The 16,412-nt window shown below is 39.3% G+C and overlaps 2 protein-coding genes across 4 annotated transcripts; both read left to right on the top strand.

Annotated features, from left to right (window-relative positions):
• The first annotated feature begins 1,801 nt into the window (after positions 1–1,801).
• Positions 1,802–6,025, top strand: LOC133733470 (uncharacterized). Of its 3 annotated transcripts, none has more exons than XM_062161097.1 (8): positions 1,802–2,056; positions 2,182–3,370; positions 3,523–3,712; positions 3,824–3,927; positions 4,018–4,120; positions 4,206–4,495; positions 4,840–4,951; positions 5,158–5,410. In XM_062161097.1, exons 2-8 carry the CDS (start codon positions 2,426–2,428, stop codon positions 5,274–5,276), a joined length of 1,863 nt encoding a protein of 620 aa, XP_062017081.1. In that variant the 5' UTR covers positions 1,802–2,056; positions 2,182–2,425; the 3' UTR covers positions 5,277–5,410. The 3 variants fall into 3 exon arrangements, with proteins under 3 accessions (XP_062017081.1, XP_062017079.1, XP_062017080.1); XM_062161095.1 differs by lacking the exon at positions 4,840–4,951 and adding an exon at positions 5,551–6,025 and having other exon boundaries at positions 1,804–2,056; positions 5,158–5,463; XM_062161096.1 differs by lacking the exon at positions 4,840–4,951 and adding an exon at positions 5,551–6,025 and having other exon boundaries at positions 1,804–2,064; positions 5,158–5,463.
• A 615-nt stretch (positions 6,026–6,640) lies between these two features.
• On the top strand, positions 6,641–11,656 carry LOC133729916 (uncharacterized). Its single transcript, XM_062157543.1, has 8 exons — positions 6,641–6,781; positions 7,403–8,772; positions 8,974–9,163; positions 9,283–9,386; positions 9,487–9,589; positions 9,682–9,992; positions 10,672–10,977; positions 11,076–11,656. The coding sequence occupies exons 2-8, from the start codon at positions 7,507–7,509 to the stop codon at positions 11,442–11,444; spliced, it is 2,649 nt and encodes an 882-aa protein (XP_062013527.1). The 5' UTR covers positions 6,641–6,781; positions 7,403–7,506; the 3' UTR covers positions 11,445–11,656.
• Positions 11,657–16,412: the final 4,756 nt, after the last annotated feature.

Here is a 16,412-nt window from a genome sequence, read left to right as displayed (position 1 = left end):
AATTTGACCCCATCATTGCGTAAGTTACTCTAATTTTTAATCTATAATAGAAAATACAAAAGTGTATAGTGACACACCGACACACATCTTCTTTTTAACAACAACTTTTTAACAACAATGATGAAATTTAAACCCCCTTTTTGCTTTTTTGCAGGTTGTTTTGGGGAATTGCGTGTATCTGAGGTGAAGTAGCAAGTAGCAACCATGGCTTGTCAAGAGAAAAAGCTAACACATTCACAAGTTGAGTTGTATTATGTGTACTCAATATGATTACCTCAGCTAACAGAGTTTGTTTGAGACTTGTTCTTCACTCTGATATCTCTAATGAGAGTATGTTCATGCTTTGTTGCACAGGAAATGTCTTCACTATATTTAAAAGGCTAATTGCTTCTTCTAACAGATTTCCATGGCAAAGGCCGTCAATGTACTGCTGCACAAAGGTCAAAGAAGGGAGACTAAGTTGAAATGACTATTATCTACTTGCAAAAACTTCCCAAAAAAAAGAAAAAAGAAAAAAAAACCAGAGAATCAAATGGTCAGAGTAGGTCTCATCATTTAGCCCTTCGACCCTAAGTCCGCCCGGCCCATAGGGCCGAAGCCCGACCCGGCCCTTGCATTAGGGCGGGCCGGCCCTACCCTTTCTCAAATAGGGTAGTGTAAGGGTCATGCAAATAAAGCCCGGCCCTACCCTATGGCCCGACCCGTTTGAGCCCGTTAGGGCCAAGCCCGGCCCTGCCCTTTAAACCCGCCAAATTAAGCCCTAATAATTTTCTATTTTTTAAATATGTTTCTCTTTAGTCTATAACATACAATTTATCTCTTTTTTGTAATTGATTTCCTAAATTTTATTTTCTTTAATTTTTGTTTCCTTTGTTAAACAACAATTAATTTTGGGAGATTTAGAGAGATAGTTAATTGAATATAACCATCTTAACAAATATTTATAAATATTATAACTTATAAGTTAATTCCAATATATATATATATATTAAATATGATCAACAAAAAACAATGAGTCTTGTATTACCTATATAACCATTGAGCCACATTTTGAGATAAAAAATAAAAATAATATATTTTTTTTTGTTAAACAAATTAAGGCCCTTTTAGGCCCATTTCGACCCTATTCGGAAGGCCGGGTCGGCCCGGCCTTTTCGCCCTACGATCCTTGTGGCTCGGGCCTTTCGGGCGGGTAAGGGTTAGCATATTTAAGCCCCGGCCCGACCTTACCCGGCCCTAAATTTTGTTGACTTTGACTAGGCCCTGCCCGGCCCGATCCTAAGCCCTAAAATTTAGGATAGGGCCGGCCCTAACCCGGCCTAGGTCAGAGAACTCTTGGAAGAATTCTTCTTACCAATTCTGTTCTGTTTTCCTAATTAATGAACAAACAACTATCTGCATATCAAGACATCCATCATCAGAAATTGAACAACAAATTCGAGACAACCAGAAAATCCACAGACAAAGTTGAACAGTTTGAAGGAAAATCATTAATCAGGATGAAATTGGTAGTAAAATTAGCTGGAATAGACTGAATTGAGGACAAAGAAAAGAAATAAGCTGAACTCCATCTCTCTACCTCTCTGTAACTCTCCCTAACTCTTTCTCTTTGTACATATCAGAGATTCTCCAGAGCAAACACACAGAGCTGTACAGTATAACCACCATAACACGACTCCGTGCCATAGAAATCGTACAGGTGAACTGTGCCATTTCTTAACACATAGAAGGGCCAAATCGTCAGGATACTGTTCCTAAGCTACAGTACCACAAACCTCCTAGTTAAGGCTCCTAAAAGTTTTTTTTTTTTTGGTCGAAAGGCTCCTAAAAGTTCAGTACCGCAAAAAACCAGAGAAGCAAAATAACTGTTCCTAAGCTACAGTACCACAAACCCTCCTAGTTAAGGCTCCTAAAAGTTCAGTACCACAAAAAACCAGAGAAGCAAAATAATAAAAACGAACTTGGGGGCTTTTTTCTCCATCGCAGCGTCTTCTTCCTCCCAAAGTTGGCAGCTTTTGGTATTTGTTGCAAACCTTATGGGGAAGCACAAACCTGGGTATCAAAGTTGTTGAACTAGTACCCTATTAGTTGAATTTCTAATGTTGACTTGTTTCTTTTCATGTTCTCCAGCTATGTTGAATTTTGTCTATATGGTGTCTTATTTTCTTGTGGTAATGGCAGGGATTCAAATCTGGAGTAAGCGGAACTGGAACTTTGTTTCTGAAGTGCTGGTTTGGCGAATTAACTTTTTACATAAGACGGCACAGTAGTGAATGGAGTGATGATGATGTGAGGGGTGGAAGAGATAAGTACCGGCAGCATAGAAGTAAAAGCGAGTCCAGGTCACACAGTCATCTTGAGCAGGGTGAAATTGATTCCTCGGATTCTGATAGAGATAATAGAACAAAGAGACAAGGGAGACTGGATGATGACAAGGATAGGGAACCGACAACGTGAAAGGGATCCCAGTGATAGATGTGGAAGGTGGAGGGGTGATCGTCAAGATAGGGATCGACACACTTCTGATGAAAATGGTGAGGTGGCAGAAGAAGACAGGGGTGGGCAAGAAAGAGGAAGGAAAAATGAAAATGGGAACAGACAACGTGAAAATGCGAATGGTGATAGGGGGAGAGAATATAGAAGTTCTAAGGATTATGAGCGACTGAAGAGATACCGATATGGGAGTGGACATAGAAGGCGGGAGAATGAGGATGGTCGTAGAAACAGGGACAGGCATTCACGTCACTACTCTGAGCGCAGGGATGAAAGGGAAGAGCGTAGAACTTCAGAACGGAAAAGGGATAATACAGATGATGGTGGGCAAAGTAGGCATAGAAACCGGGATGAAGATGGTGAGATAAAGTATCGCAGAAATAAGGAGGTGAATGAAAGACGAGAAGACAATGAGCGAGATGATAGGATGCTTGAGAACTCAAAACCTCAAGGACGGTCAACATTGCAAGAGGGAAATCTGAATACTAATGTGGCAAATTTGGGAAAGAGTGGCGGGGTTTATATTCCGCCCTATAAGTTGGCCCGAATGATGAAAGAGGTCGACGAAGATAAAAGTAGCGTCGAGTATCAGCGCTTGACATGGGATGCCCTCCGAAAGAGTATCAATGGGCTTTTGAACAAGGTCACTGCTACAAACATTAAGAATATAATTCCAGAAATTTTTGCAGAGAATCTCATTCGTGGAAGAGGTCTCTTTTGTCAATCCTGTTTGAAGTCACAGATGGCATATCCAGGATTTACAGACGTCTTTGCTGGCTTGGTTGCTGTTGTTAACACCAAGTTTCCTCAGGTTGGTGAACTTTTGTTGAGAAGAATCGTCTTGCAGCTTAAGAGAGGATTTAAGCCGAACGACAAGGTGTGTTTCTTCCCCTTTGTTATTTACTATCTGGTTCTTTTTTAATGCTTGAAAATTTGCAGATGCCACCTGCTGGGTGTCAAACCCTGCACACAATTTTACTTGGGTTCCTTCTGATTCTATTCCTGTAACTTGCTTTACTTTGTGATCAGCCACAACTACTAGCTCCTGTCAAATTTATCGCGCATCTTGTCAACCAAAAAGTGGCTCATGAGAATATAGCATTGGAATTGCTCACTGTGCTGCTGGAGAATCCTATCGATGATGGTGTTGAAGTTGCTGTTGGCTTTGTCACAGAGTGTGGATCAATACTGCAAGACCTTTCACCTAAAGGGCTCCAAGGTGCGCACACTGTTTCATTTTTGTAACATTTATGTGCTTTTTGGTTTTATTTGTTGATGTGGTTTATACATATGCGTTTTTGTTTATTGACTCTGCTCGTATAATTTACAGGCATCTTTGAGCGCTTTCGTGGAATTCTTCATGAAGGAAAAATTGACAAACGAGTTCAGTGGATGATCGAAGGCTTATTTGCATTACGGAAAGCAAGGTTTCAGGTTGAGTCTAATTTCCTTCGCCATGGTAAACTATTTAGCAACAATGAATAGCCAGAATTCACAATATCTTCTCTGTATGTGCATTTGCAGGGGCACCCAGCTGTTCGTCCAGAACTGGACCTTGTTGAGCAAGAAGACCAGTTAACTCATGATATTTCTCTTCAAGAGGAGATAAATCCAGAAATTACCCTTGGTATGTTTTACGTTGTAATATGGTTGTAGCTTATGTAGGGTTATACATCATTGTGATATATAACATTTTGATTGTGTTTGTTCAGATATTTTCGAGCCTGATCCTGATTTCATTGAGAATGAGAAGCGCTATGAAGATGTGAAGAAAACAATTCTTGGTGAATACTCTAAAGATGAAGGTTCTGATGCAGCTTCAGATGGTGAGGATGATGATGATGATGAGGAGTACGAGCAGCAAATGAAATTTATAGGAGATGAGACAGATACGAATCTTGTGAATCTTCGAAGGACAATATATCTGACTATCATGTCCAGTGTAGATTTTGAGGAAGCAGGTCATAAGCTCCTTAAGATTAAGCTTGAGCCAGGCCAAGAGGTAAGTTATACTATTCATGTGTGATTGCTATATAATTGCATTTCACTTGATAAGTAGGATATTGTTGCATTTTGTGCCACTCTTCGTGATGGGAAACTTTAGTGAATTAAGACTGCTTTTAGTTTGCTACTAATTAGGTAAAGCCCAATAATATGACTCAGTGGATTACAGTGCACAAGTATATACAAATCCTGCGAGACTCAGACTGTATTGCGGGATTATTCCTCCAAGATTGACACAGAAAACCCTTACTCTAGAAACATTAAGAAATAAATAATTGCAGTTCAGTGCAAAGGTTATTGCCTTCTCCGACAACTAAAAGTTCCACCACATTTGTTTGTCAGGGTGAGAGTCCAAAACTTAGATATCTTGCTGCCATAATTCTAACAAGTCAGCTTTCGAAATTGTCTGAGCGTATAGAGAATTATATTTACAAGGGAAAGTGGCTGCGCACAGGTAGATCCTGCCTTGAAGATCCACTTTGTAAACCTTTTTAGCCAGCCAGTTGGTTAGTTTATCATGGGTTTGTTTCTAGGTTATAGTTAGTTGCTCCGCCTCCATGATTTGAATTTTGATGTTAGTTGATAAGTTCATATGTATGCATGCTTCTTTTAGCTTACATTTCGTTGATAAACTATAATTTCTCGATACAACCTTTGCAGATGGAGCTATGTGTCATGCTTTTGGAATGTTGCAGTCAGGAGAGAACCTACCAACGCAATTATGGTCTCTTGGGAGGGTGGTTCTGCATGATCAACAGAATCCACCAGGAAAATTTTGAGAAATGTTTTGTCCAACAGTATTCAATGATTCACCGGCTTGAAACAAACAAGCTACGTAATGTAGCTAAGTTTTTTGCGCATTTACTCGGAACAGATGCCCTTCCGTGGCATTGCTTAGCCTATATACGGTTAACTGAAGAGGACACCACTGCTTCTTCTCGTATTTTTATCAAGATCCTTTTCCAGGTAACAAAAAAAGAAACTGATTCTTACTTCATTTCGTAGGCCATTGATTAGTTAATAGTATATAATATGTTATTGTTTCTGGTGCAGGAATTGTCAGAGCATCTTGGTATCCGTCTGCTTAATGAGCGGTTGACTTATCCTGCAATGCAAGACTCCTACAAATCTATTTTCCCAAGGGATAATCCCAAGAACACCCGATTTGCTATTAACTTTTTCACATCTATTGGGCTTGGCGGCATAACTGAGAACCTGCGTGGGTATCTGAAGCACATGCCACGCCTTATTATGCAACAACAAAAAGCAGCGTCAGATGAAGAATCCGACAGTTCTGGTTCATTGGATTCGGACTCGAACTCAGGGTCGGCTGGTTCCGAGTCAGAATCAGAATCAGAATCAGAATCGTCAAGCTCTGAAAGACGCAAGAAGAAACGTAGGAGGAGAAATTAATTTCTCTACTGCTGTTATCTCTGTATTCCTTGAATTTCACAAATTGTAATATACTGCCTGGATTTGGTATGGTGTGAATTTTGGTTATTGTCCCCAAGTGTAGGGAGAACAAAAAGGGTGCACCTGTTCAAGTTTATGCAGATTTTGTATTTTGTTTTCTGTAATGTAGTACACACTATTGAAGCCATTTCTTCCAAAAAAATTGGAACTCTGAGCAATGCGTTTTGGTTCTGTTCCAAGTGTGCCTCTGATGATGGAATATAGATCTTGAAGTGCACACTTGAATAAACCTCTTGTCGTTATTCTCATTTCACGAAGGAAAGTGAACCATGTGCTTCATTACCTTCCAAGTTACACCGCCATTTCAGCTTTCGACAGAAGCTGAATCATCATCCGAACAAATAGAAGCTAGCTATAGAAAGCGCGTCTTCAGTGATACTACTGATTGTAAGATGACTCCGGTCTCTGTCGTACCATAAAAGGACGCCGGAACTATTGCACATACAAAGTGCCCATCATCATCGCCAGAGAAATTAGTCAAAACAAGAAAAGATACGGAAGGCTGTTCGAGAGCTTTGACCAATAAATGGACGGACTACATATTTCCTACTTGGGCTGGGATGCAATTTTTCAAGTTTAACTAGGTTTCAGAATTGTAAATAACTGCTTGCTCGGCTCGGCCCAATAGCCTTTTGGGTCGGTGGGCTCGTTCCTTTTTATTTGGGCCTTACCCTTGTTTTCCATGTCCTATAATTCAGTACCACAAAAAACCACAGAAGCAAAAAATAAAAACGAAGTTGGGGCTTTTCTCCATCGCAGCTTCTTCTTCCTCCCATAGTTCGCAGCTTTTCTTCACTCTCTTAAATTCCAGGTATGCCTCTCTCTCTCTCTCTCTCTCTCTCTCTATATATATATATATATATATGTAGGTACATATTTATGGTTTTATATAGAGTTAGGGTTTTTGTGTGAAAAAAATTGAACTCTGCGGTCGCTGCATTTTGGTCTTTGGAGCAATCTTAGGGATTTGAGGCTTGTTTGTGATGTAGATTAAGTAATCGCGCGTGATTTAGGTTAGGTTTTGGTGCGTTATGGATTTCGAAATTTAGGGTGTTGTTTACGATTCTCTGAAATTCGAGTCTGCAATTTCGTTTTGTTCTGTGGAAATTCAAATTTGATGCGAGTAAGTTAGATGCTGAGTCCTGGAATCCAGCCCAGTAGCTTGTACTGTCGTCGGGATTGTTAATTGGAAAAGAGGAAATTGTGTTGTTTGAATTGGAATCTGAAAGTGAGTTAAAGGAATTAAAGCTTTGAAATTGGAATTTTACCATATGCTGAAGCGCAAACCTGGGTATCAAGTTGTTGAACTAGTATTCTACTAAACGTTGACTGGTTTCTTTTGTTTTAGGGTTTTACTTGCGTTTTTTTTCCTTTTCTCCAGCAATGTTGAATTTTGTCTATATGGTGTCTTATTTTCTTGTGGTGATGGCAGGGATTCGAATCTGGAGTAAGCGGAACTGGAACTTTGTTTCTGAAGTGCTGGTTTGGCGAATTAACTTTTGACGTAAGACTAGGAGTTGTGGGTTATAGGTTCTGATGGCTAGACGGCACAGTAGTGAATCGAGTGATGATGATGTGAGGGGTGGAAGAGATAAGCACCGTCAGCATAGAAGTAAAAGCGAGTCGAGGTCAAACAATCATCTTGAGCAGGGTGAGATTGATTCCTCAGAATCTGATAGAGATAATAGAACAAAGAGACAAGGGAGACAGGATGATGAGAAGGAAAGGGAAAGGTCCAGTGAGAGGATTCCCAGTGATAGACATGGAAGGTGGCGGGGTGATCGTCAAGATAGGGATCGACACACTTCTGATGAAGACGGTGAGGTGGCAGAGAAAGACAGGGATGGGCAAGAAAGGGAAAGGAAAAATGAAAATGGGAACAGACAACGTGAAAGGGATCCCAGTGATAGATATGGAAGGTGGCGGGGTGATCATCAAGATAGGGATGTACAAACTTCTGATGAAGATGGTGAGCTGGCCGAGAAAGACAGGGGTGGGCAAGAAAGGGAAAGGAAAAATGAAAATGGGAACAGACAACGTGAAAATGGGAATGGTGATAGGGGGAGAGAAAATAGAAGTTCTGAAGATGATGAGCGACTGAAGAGATACCGACATGAGAGTGGACATAGAAGGCGGGAGGACGAGGATGGTCGTAGAAACAGGGACAGGCATTCACGTCACTACTCTGAGCGCAGGGATGAAAGGGAAGAGCGCAGAACTTCAGAACGGAAAAGGGATAGTAGAGATGATGGTAGGCAAAGTAGGCATAGAAACCGGGATGACGATGGTGAGATAAAGAATCGCAGAAATAAGGAGGTGAATGAAAGACGAGAAGACACTGAGCGAGATGATAGGATGCTTGAGAATTCAAAACCTCAAGGACGGTCAACATTGCAGGAGGGAAATCTGAATAATAATGTGGCAAATTTGGGAAAGAGTGGTGGGGTTTATATTCCGCCCTATAAGTTGGCCCGAATGATGAAAGAGGTCGAAGATAAAAGTAGCGTCGAGTATCAACGCTTGACATGGGATGCCCTCCGAAAGAGTATCAATGGGCTTGTGAACAAGGTCAATGCTGCAAACATTAAAAATATAATTCCAGAAATTTTTGCAGAGAATCTCATTCGTGGAAGAGGTCTCTTTTGTCGATCCTGTATGAAGTCACAGATGGCATCTCCAGGATTTACAGACGTCTTTGCTGGCTTGGTTGCTGTTGTTAACACCAAGTTTCCTGAGGTTGGTGAACTTCTGTTGGGAAGAATCGTCTTGCAGCTTAAGAGAGCATTTAAGCGGAACGACAAGGTGTGTTTCTTCCCTTTGTTATTTACCATCTGGTTCTTTTTTAATGCTTGAAAATTTGCAGACGCACCTGCTGGGTGTCAAACCCTGCACACGCCCAATAAAGAAAAAAGAGTGTTTCCTTTATAACTCAGTGATGGCTGAGATAAAGAGAGCTTTTACTTGGTTTTTTTATTCCTCTAACTTGCTTTGCTTTGTGATCAGCCACAATTACTAGCTGCTGTCAAATTTATCGCGCATCTCGTCAACCAACAAGTGGCTCATGAGATTATAGCATTGGAATTGCTTACTGTGCTGCTGGAGAACCCTACCGATGACAGTGTTGAAGTTGCTGTTGGCTTTGTCACAGAGTGTGGATCGATACTGCAAGACCTTTCACCTAAAGGGCTCCATGGTGCGCGCACTGTTTCATTTTTGTAACATTCATGTGCTTTTTGGTTTTATTTATTGATTGGTTCATATATATGTGTTTCTGTTTATTGACTTTGCTCGTATAATTTTTTATTTTTACAGGCATCTTTGAGCGCTTCCGTGGAATTCTTCATGAAGGAGAAATTGACAAACGAGTTCAGTTTTTGATCGAAGGCTTATTTGCATTACGAAAAGCAAAATTTCAGGTTGAGTCTAAATTTCTTTGCGATGGTAAACTATATAGCAACAATGAATAGTCAGAATTCACAATTATTCACAATATCGTCTCTGTATATGTATTTGCAGGGGCACCCAGCTGTTCGTCCAGAACTGGACCTTGTTGAGCAAGAAGACCAGTTAACTCATGAGATTTCTCTTCAAGAGGAGATAAATCCAGAAATTACCCTTGGTATGTTTTACGTTGTAATATGGAGTAGATTTTTAACTTATCTAGGGTTATACATCATTGCGATATTTAACATTTTGATTGTGTTTGTTCAGATATTTTCAAGCCTGATCCTGATTTCATTGAGAATGAGAAGCGCTATGAAGATGTGAAGAAAACAATTCTTGGTGAAGACTCTGAAGAGGAAGGTTCTGATGCAGCTTCAGATGGTGAGGATGATGATGATGAGGAGGAGGACGAAGATGATGATGATGAGGAGGACGAGCAGGAAATGAAAATAAGAGATGAGACGGAGACAAATCTTGTGAATCTTCGAAGGACAATATATCTGACTATCATGTCCAGTGTAGATTTTGAGGAAGCAGGTCATAAGCTCCTTAAGATTAAGCTTGAGCCAGGCCAAGAGGTAAGTTATACTATTCATGTTTGATTGCTATATTATTGCATTTCACTTGATAAGTATGAAATTGTTGCATTTTGTGCCACTCTTTGTGACGGGAAACTTTAGTAAATTAAGACTGCTTTTAGTTTTCTACTAATTAGGTAAAGCACAGTATAAACATTCATATAAAGTGGATTACAATCCACAAGTGTATACAAATCCTGCGAGACTCAGACTGTATTGCGGGATTATTCTTCCAAAGTTGACATAGAAAAACCATAGTCTAGAAACATTAAGAAATGAATAATTACAGTCCAGTGCAAAGGTTATTGCCTTTTCTGACAGTGAAAAGGTCCACCACATTTATTTGTCAGGGTGAGAGTCCAAAACTTAGATATCTTGCTGCCATAGTTTTAACAAGTCAGCTTTTGAAATTGTCTGAGTGCATAGAGAGTTACATTGCTGCACACAGGTAGATCCTGTTATGAAGATCCACTTTGTTAACCCTTTTAGCCAGTTGGTTAGTTTATCATGGGTTTGTTTCTAGGTTATAGACTTATAGTTAGTTGCTCCGGCTCCATGATTTGTATTTTGATATTAGTTGATAACTTCATATGTATACATGCATGCTTCTTTGAGCTTTTTTAATGGGTTGCCCAACATTTCATTGATAAACTATAATTTCTTGATACGACCTTTGCAGATGGAGCTATGTGTCATGCTTTTGGAATGTTGCAGTCAGGAGAGAACCTACCTCCGCTATTATGGTCTCTTGGGACAGCGGTTCTGCATGATCAACAGAATCCACCAGGAAAATTTTGAGAAATGTTTTGTCCAGCAGTATTCAATGATTCACCGGCTTGAAACAAACAAGCTACGTAATGTAGCTAAGTTTTTTGCGCATTTACTCGGAACAGATGCCCTTCCGTGGCATTGCTTAGCCTATATACGGTTAACTGAAGAGGACACCACTTCTTCTTCTCGTATTTTTATCAAGATCCTTTTCCAGGTAACAAAAAAAGAAACTGATTCTTACTTCATTTCTATTTCATTTCGTAGGCCATTGATTAGTTAATAGTATATAATATGTTATTGTTTCTGGTGCAGGAATTGTCAGAGCATCTTGGTATCCGTCTGCTTAATGAGCGGTTGACTGATCCTGCAATGCAAGACTCTTACGAATCTATTTTCCCAAGGGATAATCCCAAGAACACCCGATTTGCTATTAACTTTTTCACATCCATTGGGCTTGGCGGCATCACTGAGAACCTGCGTGAGTATTTGAAGCACATGCCACGCCTTATTATGCAACAACAAAAAGCAGCATCAGATGAAGAATCCGACAGTTCTGGTTCATCGGATTCGGACTCAGGGTCGGCTAGTTCTGAGTCAGAATCAGAATCAGAATCATCAAGCTCTGAAAGTGAAAGTGATCGCGATGAAAGACGCAAGAAGAAACGTAGGAGGAGAAATTAATTTCTCTACTGCCGTTATCTCAATGTTCCTTGAATTTCACAAATTGTAATATACTGCCTGGATTTGGTATGGTGTGAATTTTGGTTATTATCAAAGTGTAGGGAGAACAAAAAGGGTGCATCTGTTCAAGTTTATGCAGATTTTGTATTTTGTTTTCTGTACTGTATGTAGTACATACTATTGAAGCCATTTCTTCCAATTTTGATACTCTATGAGCGATGCTTTTTGGTTTCCAAGTGTGCCTCTGGTGATGGAGTATTGATCATCAAGCACACATGAATAAACCTCTTGTCGTTGTTATTCTCATTTCACGAAGGAAGGTGAACTGAAATCATTTGCTTCAAGTCTCGTGGGAGCTGCTTGACTTGAAAGTGAACCATATGATTCATTACCTTCCAAGTTACTCCGCCATCTCAGAGCTTTCGAAAGAAGCTGAATCATCATCCGAACAATCAGTTACAAATCGACAGCAGTCCACTTCTAAAGCATTGACATTATCATTCATCTGGACCCAGTTTCTTCAAAGTAAGCTAATCTGGCAAAATGCCAAGAGGAAGATAATACTAATTAGGTAAATCCTCTTTAACTCCATCACAGAGGAAGATAATCTGTTTCTTCTTGATGTCCGTAACAATCAGGGTAGCCCACATCAACACGACGTGCATAATTTTAAGCCGTGTATATCGTTTTCCTATTGAAGTTCCATCAGTTGTCAAATTTCCCATCCAAGCCCACAATGCTTGGAGGTCACTGTGTTTATTAGAGACTTCTGAGAGCTACAGCTACTGCTCTCTATGATCCCATATATGAAATTTTTCGCTCTTAATGATTCTTACCCTTTCAATATGCAAATTTCTGAGTGTGAAAACGATAGAAAACAACTACTTCTTTGTATGTCTATTTTGGATTCTGAGCAATTAAATTTATGAGAGTGAAAACAACAGAAAACAACCACTTCTTTATGTCTCTATATTTCAGCAACCACATAACCACATATCTGTGCTGAATATGCTGATGCAGGTATAGACGGGCCAAGTAATGCAGATAAGGCTATATCATTGCCTCAGCAAAATTTTTGGTTTTTCTACTTTTGCTGTTCTATTCCAGCCGTTGCTTTTGTTTTTGTTTTGGTATATGTGTATACATCACTTGTAAGTCACAAACACAGTACATACATGGACTGCTTGTTCCTTTTTCATTCTGGAAGTAATATATGTAAAATCAGATAATGGTTCCGATCAATTTGTCATGCTTGCCTTGTTGGGAACAAGAGTCATTATTTGCCCGTGTTAAAAAGGGTGTACTCCATAAACAAGTCGTATGATGCTCTCTTTCTGGTGCGGTTAGGAGTTATTCTAATGTTTTGATCTAAGATGTGACAAGAATAAAGGAATTTATGGCTCAATCCGTTACATGTCATAGAAATTAAAGCATTCAATCCAAAATCAATCAAAAGTAGGTTTAAGAGTTCAATTATTGCTCTCTCTTATAATGTGGATTAAGTTTAGTCGGTAGGCTCTTTAAGGACAGGAGCAAGAGAAATAGTATTACATTATTATTTTGTTGTTTAGCTGGTAAAAGAGAGACTTGGTTTACTATCTTAAGCATGTGATTTGAAAATGCAAGCAAAATTCTTTGGAAGCAAGTAGACATCAATTCTTGGAGGTTCTTACAGCTTGCAATTGCGTAAGTGAATGGACCATCCATCTTAATAGATGGGACATATTATAGAGATTCTTCAATCCATTTTATAAGATAAATAGAAAAAAGACAAACATGCTTTACCAAAAAGATATGAATCCCGCACCAGCCCTTTATTCAAAAAAAAAAAAAAGATATGAATCCCACACGCCTGGGTATGTTATAGTTTTGGTTATTCCAACTTGTTTTACGCTGTTAAATATAGGTTTGCAGTCTCACTTTCTACTGTTATACTGTAACTGATTTCTTAAATTCTTATAATTATAAATTATTTGCCTAAACTATCTAGGTTCTTCTTTAAGGATATTGTAATTTATTGATGCTGCAAGTGTGGAATTCATTCTTTTAGCTTTTGTGCACTAAATTAACCAGATGAGTAAGTGCGATTTGAAAATTATAAGCTCTGTGTGGACCAATTATGTTCACAAAACCAGGTGGTTAGTTATTGACCAAAAATATCTTGCTCAACCACTTTTTGAGGTAAATCCAACGGTGCAAATAATTATTTATAAGTTGAGTTATTTTATTTTCTACTGTTAGATTTATATTCAACGGTGATTGAACATAATTTTCATGGTAAGTTACTGATCAAGTGATCATCACTGTATGTTCACATGATCAATAAATTATCTTGATCAGTTATGCTCGACTGCTATTGGTTTTAAATCACATAGTGGATAATAATAAAGCAGTTTTAGTTTATTTATTTTCCTTACTATTCTCTACCTTTTAATTCAAATTTAATGACAGTTGAGCATAACAGACTGAATATGTGAACGCGACTTCTATGTGGACTAAACCACCACAGGTGGTCAAGTTGGTAAGAGCCTCCAGGTGTGGAACCCTCACACCCGGGTTCGAATCCCGCCAACGCTTATTGGAGTTAAATCCCAATATATTCTTGTGGCCGGGGGGGGGAGGAAGCGTTCTGACATGATCCCCGACACGGATTAGTCTCTGGGCCTAGGAAGCCTTTGAGGAACCGTGTGATCTCGATAAAAAAAAAAAAGACTTCTATGTGGACTAAACAGCGAATACCTATTCTAATGAAAATTTTGAGATACACTCTTCAACTCTTCTTCTCTTCAAGATTATCTATTTAAGCAAAAAACTATTGCATTTTCACATCGTGACCATGAAAGCGAAGTTCCTTTTAAATTTTAACAACCCCCAATACAAAGTGAAAACACGTACTTGAAGAATGCAATCAGTTTCATCTCTGTTCTTCTCTTCAAGGTTATCTATTTAAGCGAAAAACTATTGCATTTTCACATCATGACCATGAAAGTGAAGTTCCTTTTAAATTTTAACAACCCCCAATACAAAGAGAAAAACACGTACCTGAAGAATGCAATAAGTTTCATCTCTGTTTTTTTTTTTTTCTTCAAGTTCTTATCATTTCTTATTTTTAACATTTATCAATGATAAATTTTATCAACACATCCCTAAATACTTAATACACATTGAAATTTTTCTACATTTAAAATCAGATTATATGGGTATATGAAATGACAAAAAAGACATCCATATTAGAAAAGGAACTATAGTTTTTTGAATTCAAACCCAAACCTAAAGGGCGGCGTCAATATATTCATCACAAGCCAGAATAGGCCGTTACATACCCTTCCGCTGTCATTTATAGACAGACAAGAAGCTAGTGGTAGTACCCACAAGTGGTACGTACATATAGTCCTACTCATTGTACATTTAAATACGTAGAGATAGCGGATATCCTCCTTCAGTACTACTCCAGAGACGCTAAAGAGACATTGGGTGCACAGTAGTGCATTGGTTCCTAAATACAAGGAATTTATTGTAAAAGACAAGCTAAAACATAGAAAAGGCCTAGGGCAACCCTAGTCCAAAATAGCAGGCCCAAGAGCATCCAAAGGAAAAGTCCAACTCCAGAGCCCATCCAGCTGGTCTGGCCCCAGCCCATTCGTCCTCGACGACGTGTCGTTTGCCACAATCTCAGCTGCCTGACGACATGCCGTACGTCACAAACCTAGCAGCACTGCCCGACCTGCTCTGCCACGATCCATGCCACGCCGATCTACGCCGCCGTGACTACTCACCGCTTCGGCCCAAACCACCGCGCCTCACGCCGCCACAGCTCATGCCGGAGACACGCCGCCACAGCTCATGCCGCGCCTCACGCTGTCCGAAAACCCGTTGGTCTTGATCAACTCAACCCGCTGGTCCGAAAAGGAACTATAGTTGGAATATGTTTAATAGCTTTTACTATTGTTATAAATTACACATTACAAAATTCTTATGATTGTTCATATTATTTCATGGTAATTAATAAATAGAAAGAAAATAAAAACTAGTATGATATATATAAACCCTAATTGGAATCTTCTTCTACAAGCTTGACTACTGTGGGGGTAATCGACGATTTTGACCCACTATTATGCCAATTGACCCTCGCCATAAGTACGCAGACAATGACAATCATAAATGCGGTGGCAATTACCGTTATTAATGCCACAATGAAGAAGGCTATAAAGCGGCGCGGTCGTGATAACGCGGAGTAATGGCGTTATTCAATAACGCGGAATAATGACATTAACGCCATAACACGGAGTGATGGCGCTAGTCAATAACGCCATAACGCGGAGTGATGGCGCTATTCAATAACGCCATAATGCGGAGTGATGACGTTATTCAATAACGTGGAATTATGGCGATAATAAGCACAGTGATCTAAACGATATTAAACGCGACTTGTGGTGCAAGATCTCCCTCATCTATAACTATAAATAGGGGGCATACTGACCAGGTAAGATATCTGATTCCAACTTGTTTTACTCCAAAATACTAAGAAACGTACTGACTTAGGCATCAGAGGGTTTTCTGCAGGTGCCCCCCCTCTTCTCCTCGAGCCGAAGGTCAAACTCCAGGTCAACGCTCGAAGGAAACTTCTCAATTGTTCCCGTCAAACTCCTCTACGGAATTTTTCCTCACCAACAACTACTAGCAATTTTGCATTACAAAATCCTTATGATTGTATATGTTGTTTCATGATAACTAATGGAGAGAAAATAACAACAATGTAGTTATAAACCTAGTTGAGATCCTCATCATGTGTTGTTGATTATTTTCAACAATCTTGACTACCAGCAATTTTGAATAACAAAATTGTTAAGATTGTACGAGTGTCATGATAATAATTGAAAGAAAATTAAAATTATTATGATGATTTTGATAATTAAACGCATTTAAATTCATTATGATATATATAGAATGTTGTGATTATGATAAAGA

The sequence above is a fragment of the Rosa rugosa genome, chromosome 2, assembly GCF_958449725.1.
Source record: "Rosa rugosa chromosome 2, drRosRugo1.1, whole genome shotgun sequence".
Taxonomy (NCBI): Eukaryota; Viridiplantae; Streptophyta; class Magnoliopsida; order Rosales; family Rosaceae; genus Rosa; species Rosa rugosa.
The sequence above is the reverse complement of the archived record's forward strand: the minus strand, read 5'-3'. Positions and strand labels throughout refer to the sequence as shown.